Source organism: Pneumocystis murina (genome assembly GCF_000349005.2).
Source record: "Pneumocystis murina B123 chromosome Unknown supercont1.12, whole genome shotgun sequence".
Taxonomy (NCBI): Eukaryota; Fungi; Ascomycota; class Pneumocystomycetes; order Pneumocystales; family Pneumocystaceae; genus Pneumocystis; species Pneumocystis murina.
Genome location: NW_017802370.1, coordinates 259510 through 272893, shown reverse-complemented (window position 1 = coordinate 272893; position 13384 = coordinate 259510). Strand labels below are relative to the sequence as shown.

General features: G+C 26.2%; 4 protein-coding genes across 4 annotated transcripts; 1 reads left to right on the top strand and 3 right to left on the bottom strand.

Moving 5' to 3' along the window:
* Positions 1-10: 10 nt before the first annotated feature.
* PNEG_02194 (hypothetical protein) lies at positions 11-1610 on the bottom strand (the record flags this gene model as incomplete). Its single annotated transcript, XM_007875987.1, has 7 exons — positions 11-96; positions 141-300; positions 344-500; positions 549-693; positions 736-1256; positions 1300-1382; positions 1432-1610. The coding sequence occupies 7 exons, from the start codon at positions 1608-1610 to the stop codon at positions 79-81; spliced, it is 1263 nt and encodes a 420-aa protein (XP_007874178.1). The 3' UTR covers positions 11-78.
* A 2166-nt stretch (positions 1611-3776) lies between these two features.
* PNEG_02193 (hypothetical protein) lies at positions 3777-7219 on the bottom strand (the record flags this gene model as incomplete). Its single annotated transcript, XM_007875986.1, has 12 exons — positions 7164-7219; positions 7080-7115; positions 6501-7033; positions 5802-6456; positions 5256-5754; positions 5134-5214; positions 5036-5090; positions 4845-4993; positions 4674-4792; positions 4438-4628; positions 4257-4396; positions 3777-4209 (listed from the first exon to the last, which is right to left on the bottom strand). Exons 1-12 carry the CDS (start codon positions 7165-7167, stop codon positions 3777-3779), a joined length of 2895 nt encoding a protein of 964 aa, XP_007874177.1. The 5' UTR covers positions 7168-7219.
* Positions 7220-7683: 464 nt separating this feature from the next.
* PNEG_02192 (hypothetical protein) lies at positions 7684-11954 on the top strand. The gene is made up of 10 exons (XM_007875985.1): positions 7684-7874; positions 7925-8092; positions 8138-8757; positions 8802-8885; positions 8927-9209; positions 9252-9696; positions 9749-9921; positions 9967-10205; positions 10251-10586; positions 10630-11954. The coding sequence occupies exons 3-10, from the start codon at positions 8356-8358 to the stop codon at positions 10825-10827; spliced, it is 2160 nt and encodes a 719-aa protein (XP_007874176.1). The 5' UTR covers positions 7684-7874; positions 7925-8092; positions 8138-8355; the 3' UTR covers positions 10828-11954.
* On the bottom strand, positions 10895-13011 carry PNEG_02191 (hypothetical protein). Its single transcript, XM_007875984.1, has 7 exons — positions 12808-13011; positions 12537-12761; positions 12352-12489; positions 11998-12309; positions 11661-11955; positions 11405-11618; positions 10895-11359 (listed from the first exon to the last, which is right to left on the bottom strand). The coding sequence occupies exons 1-7, from the start codon at positions 12883-12885 to the stop codon at positions 10933-10935; spliced, it is 1689 nt and encodes a 562-aa protein (XP_007874175.1). The 5' UTR covers positions 12886-13011; the 3' UTR covers positions 10895-10932.
* Between the last annotated feature and the right edge of the window lie 373 nt (positions 13012-13384).

Here is a 13384-nt window from a genome sequence, read left to right as displayed (position 1 = left end):
AATGTAAATGTGTTTATATGTAGAAATATGATTGAAATATTTATGTACATGAAATGAAAAGACATATTTAAATCATTTTTATAGGAATTTGGCAACCTGTTTTTTGTTAGTATTTTTTTTGAAAAAAAAAAGAAATTTACTTTTTCTTGAAGCAAATCGACGACTGTATTCATGTGTTTAATGGTATCTAATGCTGCATTGTAAGTTGCATCCTGTTCAGGCTCATCAAATATAATTAAACAACCTGTGCCTTGATCAAGAACACCATGAAAAACTTTATCGAGAATCATTTGACTGAGTCTACAAAATATAAAGTAAAGTTATGTATTGAAGTAAAACTCACTTTTCTTCTATTTTGCTAACACAAATTCCAATTAGTTTAGAAATGTGATCTAATTCAACGCGACTAAAGGGTTCAATGATTTTAGAAAGATTTTGTTTTAAAAGTGTATCATATAAAACGGTTAAATGAGAATATACGATAGGATCATCCTTTAGTTCTTTTAAGTATTTTAGTTTTATCTAAAGAAAACGGATGAAAATTATACCATTTTTATAATCATGAAGTGCTTTTTCAAAATCAGCAAGTGATCGGTTTTGATGTGCTCGAGCTACTGCACTCATGGCATCTAGATCACGTCCTGCATGTTTCTGTGCAACTTTCCCGCTAATGAAACTTTGAACATCATTACTCTGTATTTATGTTAGAAAGAAAAGATATAATATGTTATATACCGCATTGAGCATTATTTTACACAATAATAAATATTTAATCGTTGGAACTGTGCGTGGATCTGAAGAAGCAGAAAAACCTTCAAATGCTTCATAGAAATAACTATATGCAGTGTTATAATCTTTTTCTTCTGCATGAAGTATGCCACTTTGAAGATCTAGTCCCGTTTGGATGTGTGGAAGGCAGTAAATTGCATTTGCACATGTTTTTGCTGATGTCAGAGATGCTCTTGCTTTAGGAATATTCTTGATAGCATGATATATCTGCGATTCAAGTAAATATACTTCGACAAGTTGAAATTTATCATCAAGACGTTTAAGTTCAATTAAAAGAACATCTGCAAGCTGCAAAGCTTTAGAATATTGCTTCGCTTTCATGTAAAGCCCAATAATTCGTGTCTCTAGTGATAATTTTAGAAATATTCGATTATTTTTGGTAGCCCAATCAATAGTTTCTTTTGTAACATTTATTTGAAATTCTAGGGAATTAGGGACAGAAGAAAATAAATCAATTAATGTCCGAACTATTGTTTGTTATAAAATTTATAAAAGGAAATAAATATAAACCAATTTTTGCTGTTTTTGCTTTTGCAAAGTTTTTTAAAAATACAAGACTTTTCTGAATTAATTCTGCTAATTCATTTAATTTCCTAGATATATTACTTATATTATTCACTTTAATATAATATATGTTTTCACCTTTGATCTCTATACAGTTCGCCAAGTTTAATTAATGCCTCTTCGTGCTGTTTCATTTCTTTTTCTTCTGTACTGAAATCTTTTTTTAATTGTTCAATCAAACGCATTTCTACTTCCTCAAAATTACACATTTCATCTTCAACCTTCTCTAAGGATGTGCTGTTCTTATTCATCTCCATGTTTTTTAAGATTTATTTAAACATTTAGGCTTTTATATAATTTGAAAAATCGGTTACCCTAATTTTGATACTTATACTGAAAATATATAAGTTATTGATTTCTATATTATAAGATGTATTTTTCTATAAAAAGGTATTGTAATATAGGTTTTATTATAAAAAAAAATTTTATAAAGATTTTTTTGATTTGATATGTTTAAGATTTTTTGAGACTGTTAAATATAATAGTTGAATAAAGCATATTTAACAATGGGTAAGACACTTAAAAAGATAAGAAATAAAGCATTGTAAGTGTTCATTATATATTAATTTAATTATTGATTTAAAATGTTATAAGAATATTTATTTATAAGAGAATGTAGAAAAATATATTGAAATTATGATTTAGATATAATAATTAGATAAAATTCTTTGGATGATGAATTTTGTTTATTTAGAATAAAAAGATATAATGTAAAATTTTCGCAATTATGGGTAATACCTGTCGTTTTGAAATGTGAAGATAAAATTAATTATGAATATGTGAATGGAAGTTTTTTGAAAAAAATATGAATTTATAAATAGTTATTGAGACGATTTTTTAAAGGCTTTTTCTTTTTTTTTCATACGATTCTTCTTTTTTCTATAGGGTCATTGGAGAAAGTAAAAAAGCTAATAAATGAGAAGCTTCGCTTTATATATCTAGATAAACCATTGAGGGACCGACATTATTTTGCTATATTATTTTTTTATTTTTAAATATCTTCTTTGATAGAGGTCCTAACGAAATTATAATAATAGTTGAAAAATTAATTGGTCTTTAAAAATTAAATTGTTTCCATCATTAGATGGTTTTTACTTTTATTTAATCATTTATTTGAAAGATATATTTTTATGATAATTGTTTTTCATGATTGTTTATATTTTTTATTTAAATCCGTTTTTTTAACCAATGATATTTAATGCAAGCACTTTTAAGATTTGTGATTATTGATATTATAAAAGGAATCTATTAATATATATTATTATTATTATTTATATTATCATATTAATGTTATTAGAACGATGTATTTATGTTTTTTTTGAGACATTTTTAAATATTCAACATTGATGATTTTTTTGTTTTTCAATATTTTTGTTTTTATTATATATGAATGAAATTTATAATGGGAAATAGTATTTTTGGAGTTTTTTATGAGTTAAATGTTATAAATTTGATTTCTGCATTTCTTTGTATAGAAATTATTAAATTATGGCTGCAAACTTTTTAACAACTAGTATTTGGAAATAGATTTATAGTTTTTTATTAGAATTTGTTTCTCTATATAATAAATAGAACGTTTTGATTGTCTCACAGATTTTTGGTATTATATATTTTTTGAAAATAGATTATTTACTAATGATGAATATATTATTAAGTGAAGTTATATTAACAAATTTATGTTTTTTGAATAGGCTAGGGTAAAATATATGGAAAATGGTACATTTTTTCTATAATTCTATTTTCTTTTCAAGTATGATTCAAGATATTTCTAGTGATTTGAGACATTAAATTATATTTTTGTTTTTGATTTTAAGAACATATTATACTTTATAATTTTTAATATAAGTATCAATTATGATATTTGAAGTTTTTTATTTGAAGCATATTTTATGGCTTTTGTTTTTGTTAATTTAGTCTAGTAATGAGCTAGAATATAAATTAAGGGTTATTATTGATTGGTTCTAGGATTTTAAGTATAATTTAAAGATTTTATCTTATTGTTATATAAGATTTCTGTTATATTTACGAAAAGGCTTATATAATAATAGAAATTACCATTAGAAAATTTTGGTTTTTAGTCTTGAATTCTTATTTTTCCAATTCAACTAAAAATGACATAAAAAGGAGCTTAGATCTTATACACTTAATTTTATTATTAATGGTTATTAAATTCTGTGGAATTGAGATAATAAACTGTTTTTAAACCATTTATTTATATACATGTATGGTTTTATATTTTGATATTTTATAATCCATAGTTTATGTTAAATATATAAAATTAGAAAATCCTATGAAATATTATTATATTATATTCATTAATATTTACATAAAATGGCCAATATTTTTGAAATAATATAATCCGTTTTATTAGGCTATTGGTAATTATGGTTATAAAAATATGTATATAAATAATCTGATAAAAACTAGCCTGGATAGCTTTTATAATTGTCTGATTTTGCTGAATATTCCTTAAGCCATAGAGATTTGTTCTGATCTATTTTATTGAAATTATTTGGATAAGGTAATGGAAATTGAGAGATGTTATTATGATATTTTTTATAATTACAAATGTTGAAATTATTATGATATTCATTTTTGTCACTTTGATTATAAAAAGATATAGTATTAGCACTGGAATTAATGTTAATTTTAGATGTTTTAGTATACTGTTTTAAAGGAATATTGTTTACATCTATATATCCAGAGTAATGTAAAGAGTTATAATTTTTTTGAGCTGATAACCCTAAACGAACTAATCGTATATCGTTAATATCTAAGAATTTCTTGTTAAGTTTTACTCCACGCAAAAGCATTGACTTATGAATATTTGAAGATTTGGATATTTTATAAATAAGACTAGTTCCTTGTTAAATTTTTGCTTCACATTTTGTTTGCTTTTCTACCTCATTGATTTATCATTTTCAATGTCTGGAAAAGATACATATGTTAAAGGGCTAAATAATGTGCTATTTGGGATCCAATTTTTATCTGGCAAAACAATACCCGATAAGCCATTACTAAGTTTTGTATTTAGTTTAATAAACTACAAATATAAGAAAATATAGTAATATAAATTCAGAAAACCTCTTCGGGTCCTTTTTTTTTAGTATATAAAGATAAAACCAAATCATTGTATAGGGAATTATCTTCCGATATAAAAAGTATATCATTTCCTACAGTATTTCGTGATTTTTCTTCATCAGACAATTGTGGATAAACTTTTTCAATAGCGTTAAGTAGTCTTTTTTCATCAATAAAAGGAAGTAATGCGACTCCTTTTTGCTATATTAGTAATATAGTGATTTTAAAAAGCAATAAACCTTGCCATGAAAACTTTTTTCCATTCATATCAATAGGAAATTCTTTTGGATAAAAATCAATAACTTCAGAGTCTTCGTCCGTCATAAGAGATTGTAAAGGCTTTGGAAGGCTAGCTTTGCTATTTTTAACATTAGTTTTTTTCTTAAAAAAATATAATTTTCAAAACGTACCTAGAAGCAGGAAGTACACCCAACAGTTGTTCATATGGTTGAAACGGTTTTCCAAGTTCGAATTTGATATTTAGAAGCGATATATCTTTGAAATCTGACGCGAAAGGTGCGTAATGATATGGATAATACCAATTCCATGATGGGCAGCCCTTTATTTGTTAATATTTAATTTTAATGAATGCCATTTTTACCTGATAATAATATAGTAATACCCAACAAGTCCCTTTTATGTAATGCTCAACAATTCTAGATATAATTATATTACTTTGAAAGAAAAAAAGAAAATTACCTTTTACGAGATTCTATATCGGATTCTGAAATATGGAATTTCTGATCATAATATCTTTCTTGAAAACCAGGTTCCCAAAGACTAACTTATCAGTATTGTAATATATTAAATGGAAAAAATACCGAATGGTATCTTCAATATCATCAGAATTGTCATCGTGAATCATAGAGTCTTGTTTTAGAGTGTCATCTAATACAATAGCTTTGCGTTTTCCAAGGATAGATGATTCTGAATCAATAGTACAATTTCGGTTATATGATTTATTTAGATCATCATATAAGTCTATATTTTGATTTTTTTCAAAATCATTATCATTCATTTTCTCCTTCAATAGTTTTGCTGCACACTTATTTATGTCGTTAGTCATCTTTAAGTTCTTCCTATTAAGAACTGCGTTTCTATTTGTTACTGTAATCATTTTCACATCTTCTTTATTTGAAGGTATTATTAGATCGTTTGGTAAATATGGAATATATCTAGAATTAGATGTTCTTTTACCAATATTTTTAAGATTATTATCATATAAAGGTGTCTTTTCTTGAGATACTGATTTTTTATAATCTTGAGGAGAATTCTTGTCTATTTTTCTTCGCTTATTAGATTCATTTAGTCGTTTTTCGGCTTTTGAAATTCAATCTATGAACAAAGTATATAAAAAAAATAATTACCTTCGTGTCTTTTATAAAATATATGACTTTCTTGCTGACCTAAAGCTTGTAGAATAATTTCTGCTCGTTTTAAGTCAATATGTCCATCCATCGTTAAGTATCCTTTCATTTCATGTAATTTATCTTTCCAAATATTTCCCAAGATTTCAATTGCACCCTCGTATATGTCTAAACTTGGTAAATGTGGCAAAAAATCATTACCCACAAAAAAACATAGACAGACCCAATCATCTATAGCACGTTCAAGATCAAACTGAAAGGAAATGTTTGGAATATTAAGTTCTGCTTCAAGATACTCTCTTAGAACATCAATACGAAGCCAAATAAAGGGTTTTGGAAGAGGGTTGTTTTGTTTTTCATTAACTATTTCATTATTTTCTCTAATCCCTGTGCATTCCCTTGCGAAATGACCATTTTGACCACAAATATGACAGCCTTTTGAATTAGAATCCTGAAAAAAAACATCTTCTCTTAAAACACGGAAATGGGGTTCATGAGTAGCAAGGCCAAGCATAATAAGATCTGCATCTAATCCATATATAACGTGCTGGGTATTGGGATCATATCCTGGATTACATCTTTGACTTCGTATAAACTCCATAATTTTGTGTTCACCTTCCCCGGGAACAGTAGCATCTGAAAGAATTACTTTTAACTATATTCCGTATTAATTTAGATTATTTAAATCAAGAAATATACATCCTTCCATGCAGGATCTACATTGATTTTGTAAATAATCCAATATCTTAGTGACCTTGCTAAAGTATCCATAAAAGGTGTCCCTGGAGTTATAACATTACTATCCCAGATTTCTTTTTTTTTTGAAATTTCGTCTATAGGCTTGCCTGACGCTTTTAAAAGTTTTATGAATTCTTCTATATCTGCCGCTTTTTTTTCTGCATCTTGAGCTGCTCTAAATCTTCTTGATCTTTGTTGGTTCATTTTAGCTCTTGGAGCTACTCCATCAATTGCCATCATCATGAGTTTTCTTGGCCTAACAATATTGATAATTCTTTCTGTATATTTAAATATTTCAATCATCATTTCATCTTCGTTTTTTGGAGCTGGCTTATCTTCCGGATGAGTACAAGGATGAACTATACCATTCATATCAAGATAAAGATTATCAAATTCTGTCCCATTAGGATTTGGATGAGAGAAAGATGGATAAATCAGAGTTCCATCAATGTCTATAGGTTTTTCTTCTATAACTTGTGTTATTATTTTTGGATCTAGACTTTATGAGATCAAAACATTAAAATTGAAAAAATTGCTTGCATTTTCTTGATAGATGACGGAAAAGTGCAGGAACTCCTAATAGGAAATTAAGTATTTGTTTTTTTTTAATATTTTGTTAATTACCCATTATAAATAATTCTAGATTTATTATTTTTAAAAATGTTCTAAAAAAAATAAATGTTTTGAAACTAAAGAATTGTTATTTTATGAATTTTCATAAATAAAAAATATATAATTACTATTTGGGTATTCCAGTTGTCTAAAAATGAAAATAGAAACAGAAATAAATGTAAGTTTAAATATAGTTCTATGAGATAATTTAGACAATCACGAAGACCATTAGTTTCACCAAATTTAATTCTGTTATTTATTAGAATAAAATCTTGCAAAGAAAAATATTATTTATAGAATATTAGATAAAAATCAGAAGTTTCAAAAGGTAGCAATTTTTTTCAGCATGGAATAAACTTATACTTTATTCTAGGTCAAATGTCTCTAAGACATCATATAATATACGTATATTCCTATAACTAAATATTAAGCATAATTACCTTAATACTTTTATAATTTATATATAGAAAAATTATTTTTAACGATTTTTTAAAAATCGACTGTGCTTAAAAATTAGGATTATGAATTATTGCTTATATTCTGAATAATATTTATCTAATGGATTTCTTATTTAAAGGATATAATTTCTTTCCACAACCGAAACAACAAATTGCTGAAGAAACAATTATAAAGCTATGCGACAAACTAGAACATGCAACATTGTTAGAAGATAGAAGAGCTGCAGTTCTTGGATTAAAAGGATTTAGTAGGGAATATCCTGAGGTTTTTTCCTTTGTAATAATGTTTTTGATTTGTTTAACTAGGATTTTTAGACTGTTATTGCGGGAAGTTTAAAAGGATTAATTCAAAGTTTGAGAAAGGATCAGCAAGATTCTGATATATTAAAAATTACTCTTGAGACAATTGTTATTTTATTTGATAGTCATCATTCTAATTGTAATAATGATACATCTCTTTGGCTTGCAGATGAATTTGTTCTTGTATGTTTGAATTTTTAAAAGAAGTAATATTTAACAATACACTAGAGAAATGAGAATTTTGAGATTCTTTTAGATATATTAGAAGATACAGAGTTTTATGTCCGTTTTTATTCTGTTAAGATTATATTATTTATTGTTAAATATCGTTTAATTGAAGTTCAAGAATGTATGTTTTTAAGTCCTGTTGGAATATCTCGAATTATTGCTCTTCTTGATGATAAAAGGGATGCTATTAGAAATGGTGTTATCTAAATATTTTTTATATGTTTTTTTCTTACATTAGTTTTTTGTTTTCAGAAGCTATTTTGCTCTTAACTTCTATTTCTAATGATAATATTGAATTGCAAAAAAGGGCTGTTTTTGAAAATGTGTTTGATCGTATTTTAACTATTATACATAATGAAGGAGGTCTTTTGTATGGGAATCTTATTGTTTTTGATTGTTTGGTTTTATTGCAGAATCTTGTGCGTTATAATTATAGTAATCAAAATTGGTTTCGAGAAATGGGTTTTTTTAGTAAAATAAAAGACTTATTAGATGAGGTTTTCAATGCAGATAAAATTAAGATGTTGCAAGAAAAGCAAAAACTTGCTAATATTTCTGCTGTTTTGGAGTTTATAAGATTATTTGTTCCTAAAGAAACTTTGGGGAATACTCTCAATCAAGTATTAAAACAAATAATTGCTTTTTTTTCCTTAAATGCTTTTAGAATGCTATTCTTAAAGAAGGCGTTTTCGTTAGAATAATAGAATTGTCTTTTTCATTTGATGTACCATTTACACTTCAAGCAGAGGTAAATAACGTTCATTTTTATCAATTTTGTTAAATAATAAGGCAGTAAAAACATGTGGTTATCTTATTAAAGGGAATATAGATAGTCAAAAATTTTTTTCAAAGAGTTTTTTATCTTTGAACAATATGCAGTTTTCTACTGAGTCCGAATATATTATTGTACAGCATTTATTTTCTATTGCTCTTTTTTCCTTTAAATCTAATTTTTCTTTGAGATTGGCCTGCTGTCACTTTCTTCAATCTTACATTTGTTGTAATTCTTCAAAACAAATTGATATTTTGATTTATATTATTGATATGTTTAAAAAGAATGATTGCTCTGAGTGTTTGTTGATATTTTTTTTATTTAGAAATTAATAGCATATAGCTCATTTATGTAATCCTTTAACTATTATCTTAGTATTTAACCAAGGACAAAAATCTGGCTTTCAAATTTGGTTTTCATGTGTTATGTTAATGCATATTATTGAGGAGAATCTTGAAGCAAAAAAACTTATTAGGGAAATTGTTATAGGTGATTCTAGTTTAGGAGAAGAGCCTGTGTCATGTATTCAGATAATATCTGCCAATTTAGTCAGTTCTTTGGGTTATTCATCTGAATATCGAGCAAGCATTGCATATTTTATGTTATTGATATTTTGGCTTTTTGATGATAATGAATCTGTTTCTGAATTTCTTAATGAAGGGAGCACTGTTCAATATTTAGTTTCAGTTCTTCAGAATTCAAAAATAGGAATAATATTGCAAGGTCTTGCTGCAATCCTTTTGGCTATTGCATATCATTTTACAGATGAATTATCTGCTATACCTAGGTAATAAATTGTTTTGTCTTTATTAAATATTTTCTAAATGTTAAAATTCTAGAGAATTATTAAGGCTTCTTATTGACCGCATTGGACGTGATTCTTTTGTTAATCGAATTATTCAGTTTAAAGAACATCCTCAGTTAAGAGATTGCATGTTACTGAACTATAAAGAAAATATGGATGACATATATTTTGAAGATACATTTATTACTTTTTTTAGAGATAATTATGGTTTTTATCACTATTTTAGCAAGAGTTACACTTCTAATTTTTTAGGAATAATTCGAAAATCTATAGATAAGGATCCACACTTGTCTCTACAAACTAAAAAAATTAGTATTGAAAATGAAGAATTATCTAAGAATAATGCTTTCTTGGTGAATGAGCTTGAAAGCAAAGAACTTAAATTACAGTTATTACAAAAAGAAAAGGAAAATTATATTCGGGAACAGAATACAAAAGTTGAAAATCTTGTAACGGAGTTAGAAGTAGGAAAACAGAATGTAGATAACATGGTATAGAAGAATATAATTGATATTGATTTAACTTATATGATTAAGGAAAAACGACTTATTCAAAAGAGTAGTGACTTTGATTCTAATTTAAAAAAGTTTCAAGAAGAAATTAATAACTTGTTACTTGAGAAAGAAGATCTTTCTTTATCTTTAGAAGATGCAAGGAAAGAATTAGCTAATATTGTTGAATTGAAGGAAAAGGATGCTGAAGATTTTGCTGTTATTATTAATGATCTTAAAAAGGATCTTATCTATTATCGTGAATTATCTTCTGAGGTCTCGGATTTGAAATCTCTTAGAGATTCGTTGCAGCTGCAATTATCTCAAGAAAAAATGTCTCTGGAATCTTTTAAAAATGATTTTCTTCAATTAAAAAAACAGGTTAGTTAGTTTAAGTTATAAAATAGTTTAATATTTTTTATAGGAATGTAAGTTAATGGATGAAATATTAGAGTTAAAGGATCAGAAAAATGAGTTTGAGAGGAAACTTAAAGAAATTGATGAATCATGGTTGTTGGTAGTAGAAGAACTTGAAGAAAAAAGAAAAAGAGATAAATGTCGTTTAAAAGAATTAGGTGACATAGTATCAGAAACCGATAATGAAAGTCAAGATGATCAGTGAGAATAGGCATAATGGAAAAATACTTTAAAATAATAGTGGATCATGAAATGGCATTGAATTTGGTAGGATGAATACTATATTAGATAGGAATTACATGTAAATAAATTAAGACAAATCATTTTGTTCTTTAATACATTTGGCTATATTCCAATATTGGTATGCTTTTCCTTTTTCTAAGACATCTTTTACTGTTTTATCATCAGAGCAGCTTCTAAATTTCCAGGTTCTGAAATTCCTATTACGCAGTTCTCCTTCCCAAATTAATTCGCACTTGTTTTTAGAATAATCTACTAATGCGTGTTCATCTTGTTTCATTAGTTGATTATCAAATGGGATTGTGGATGAAATTGGTATATCAGTCCAATTAATGCGACGAAGCATCAAATCTTTGAAACGTTTAATGCCTTTTGAACCGCCTTCAACTATAACTAAATTGAATTTTGGATGCAATATTGTTATTCCTGTGAGACCATGTTGTTCCGCATTTTTGTCGATTTTAAATCTATGCTGTCCATGAGATAAATATTCAACTCTTCATATATATTAAAAAGGTATAATGATTGAAAATTTAAATTACCTGAAAACATTACAGTATATTCCACGTGATGCATTTTCTGCTTTTTTCATTCTTAGTTTTTCACGTTTCTGATTAGGTGTTAATTTTCTCTTATTATTTTCTTGTTCGTGTTTTTCTTTTCTTTCTGCAACCTGACGTCGTACCATTGCTTCAACTCTTGTTGGATTTTTAATTGCTTCGCTTGTTAATACTCTCATAAGGTTCGATAGTTTTACTAAATAGATTATCAAAAATATTTAATAGTTGAGTAACACACCTTTAGGTGGCTCTGGTTCTTCTAATCCTAAGCGTTGTTTATCTTGTTTCATTTTTAAATCTTCTGCTCTTCTTTGACGTCTTGATTTCCGCCTTTCTTTTTCTGTTAACATGAGAGCTTTTGGAGGGGGTTGATTTTTTTCAAATGGAGGTGGTATTGGTATAGGATGTTGAATATAGAGAGAAATAATTGAATCTGGAGTATCAATTTTTGAAAGACCAATATCGAGATCGTTGTATGATTTATTTGTTACGAGACTTTCATCCCACCATTCAATATCTGGTGGTGCTTCTTTCTAATATAATTAATATGAATATTTAAATTAATATTATATTACATAAAGAGCTTTATCAACATCTAATTCTTCCTCTAGTCCAACCTTTTTTGCATTATCCGCAATTCTCTTTTTTAATTCCTCTAACCTAGCTTGAGCTTTAAGAGCATTTGCTTGTTCTATATATTTTCCAGGTTCATTAAAAATAAGAGCTTTTTGAGCTTTAGAACGATAAACATTATAATTACTTTTTGTCTTCATTCTGGGATCATAATAAATATTCATATATGTATTCATAAAGTCATCTGTTGGGCTTCGTAAAATTTCCATTTGCTTTTTAGGTCGTGGTTGAGAAGCTACAGTCCGAAGATTTGCCTATTAATATTAGAAACTATAAAAGCCTGGAAACTCAGTAACCATAGTTGTAGCAAATTTAGGGCGAATTTTGTTTCTTTTGTCATTTCCAGTTTTAGATGTATCTGCTAATAAAGATGGATGAACACCAACAGAAAGTCCTCCTTTTCCTCGAAATTCATCATCATCTATGCTGTTATCCTTTAAAGATATTATTAAATAATATATAATAATTGGATATTATTTGCCTGCATACGTGCTTTTATTACAGATTTATTAATTAAATTTTTGTGTTCCTGGATTCTTTTTTGAATATCTGACTTTACGGTATGAAATTTTATTTCAGTAGATTTATCAAGAGAATTTGTTTTTTCACTGTGTGCTTTCTTCATTTTATTAATTTTTTCTAAAATACTTGCTCTTCCTTTTTGAATAATTTCTTCTCGTGTAAGATTATTAGAAACAGTCTTAAACTAAATTGGTAAATACAATTTGTATACTTTTAGTTTTTTTTCTTACATCTTCATCTGATTTAAGTTTTTTCGCCTTTTTTTCATCTGTTTCATCAAAAAATCTTTTATAAGTTTTATCAATCATGATATAAATTTAGAAAATTTTACAGATGATGTTAAAAAAAAAAACTTATATAAAAATTTTATTAAAAACAAGCTCGGTATTTGGTGTTTCTATCTTTTTGAAGTTAATTAAATTTGTTGTTCTTTATGAAATAGTTATTAAAAGAAAAACTGCCTTGATCTTTAATTTTATAATCAACGAAATTATAATAAATGAAAAAATAAAAAATGAATAATTCTAAGAGAATTATAAAATTATTATTTTTCTGATTTCTTGATATAAAAATTATATTTGCTAGGAATGTAAAATTTTTTATTATAATATTTTATAGCTAGTTAAATAATTTCTATATTAGTATATTTTGAAAAGTTAGCTTGAAATTTGTTAATATTTGTAGATATATATATGAAAGTTTTGTATATTTGTCTTAATTTTATTTGATTAAAACCTTATATATATAAGATAAATTTTCTAATTTCGACCGATCAATATATTAAATGTTTTGCTATAGTATATTGAT

What these genes read in the sequence shown, in the direction of transcription:
- PNEG_02192 (XM_007875985.1), top strand. Translation starts at nt 8,356, where the DNA reads ATGTTTTTTTCTTACATTAGTTTTTTGTTTTCAGAAGCTATTTTGCTC. An exon ending in CATTTACACTTCAAGCAGAG is followed by an intron (nt 8,886 to 8,926) that starts GTAAATAACGTT and finishes TTAAATAATAAG; the next exon opens with GCAGTAAAAACATGTGGTTA. An exon ending in TTCTTCAATTAAAAAAACAG is followed by an intron (nt 10,587 to 10,629) that starts GTTAGTTAGTTT and finishes TATTTTTTATAG; the next exon opens with GAATGTAAGTTAATGGATGA.
- PNEG_02191 (XM_007875984.1), bottom strand. Translation starts at nt 12,885, where the DNA reads ATGATTGATAAAACTTATAAAAGATTTTTTGATGAAACAGATGAAAAA. An exon ending in AACTTAAATCAGATGAAGAT is followed by an intron (nt 12,762 to 12,807) that starts GTAAGAAAAAAA and finishes TTACCAATTTAG; the next exon opens with TTTAAGACTGTTTCTAATAA. An exon ending in ATGTTGATAAAGCTCTTTAT is followed by an intron (nt 11,956 to 11,997) that starts GTAATATAATAT and finishes TAATTATATTAG; the next exon opens with AAAGAAGCACCACCAGATAT.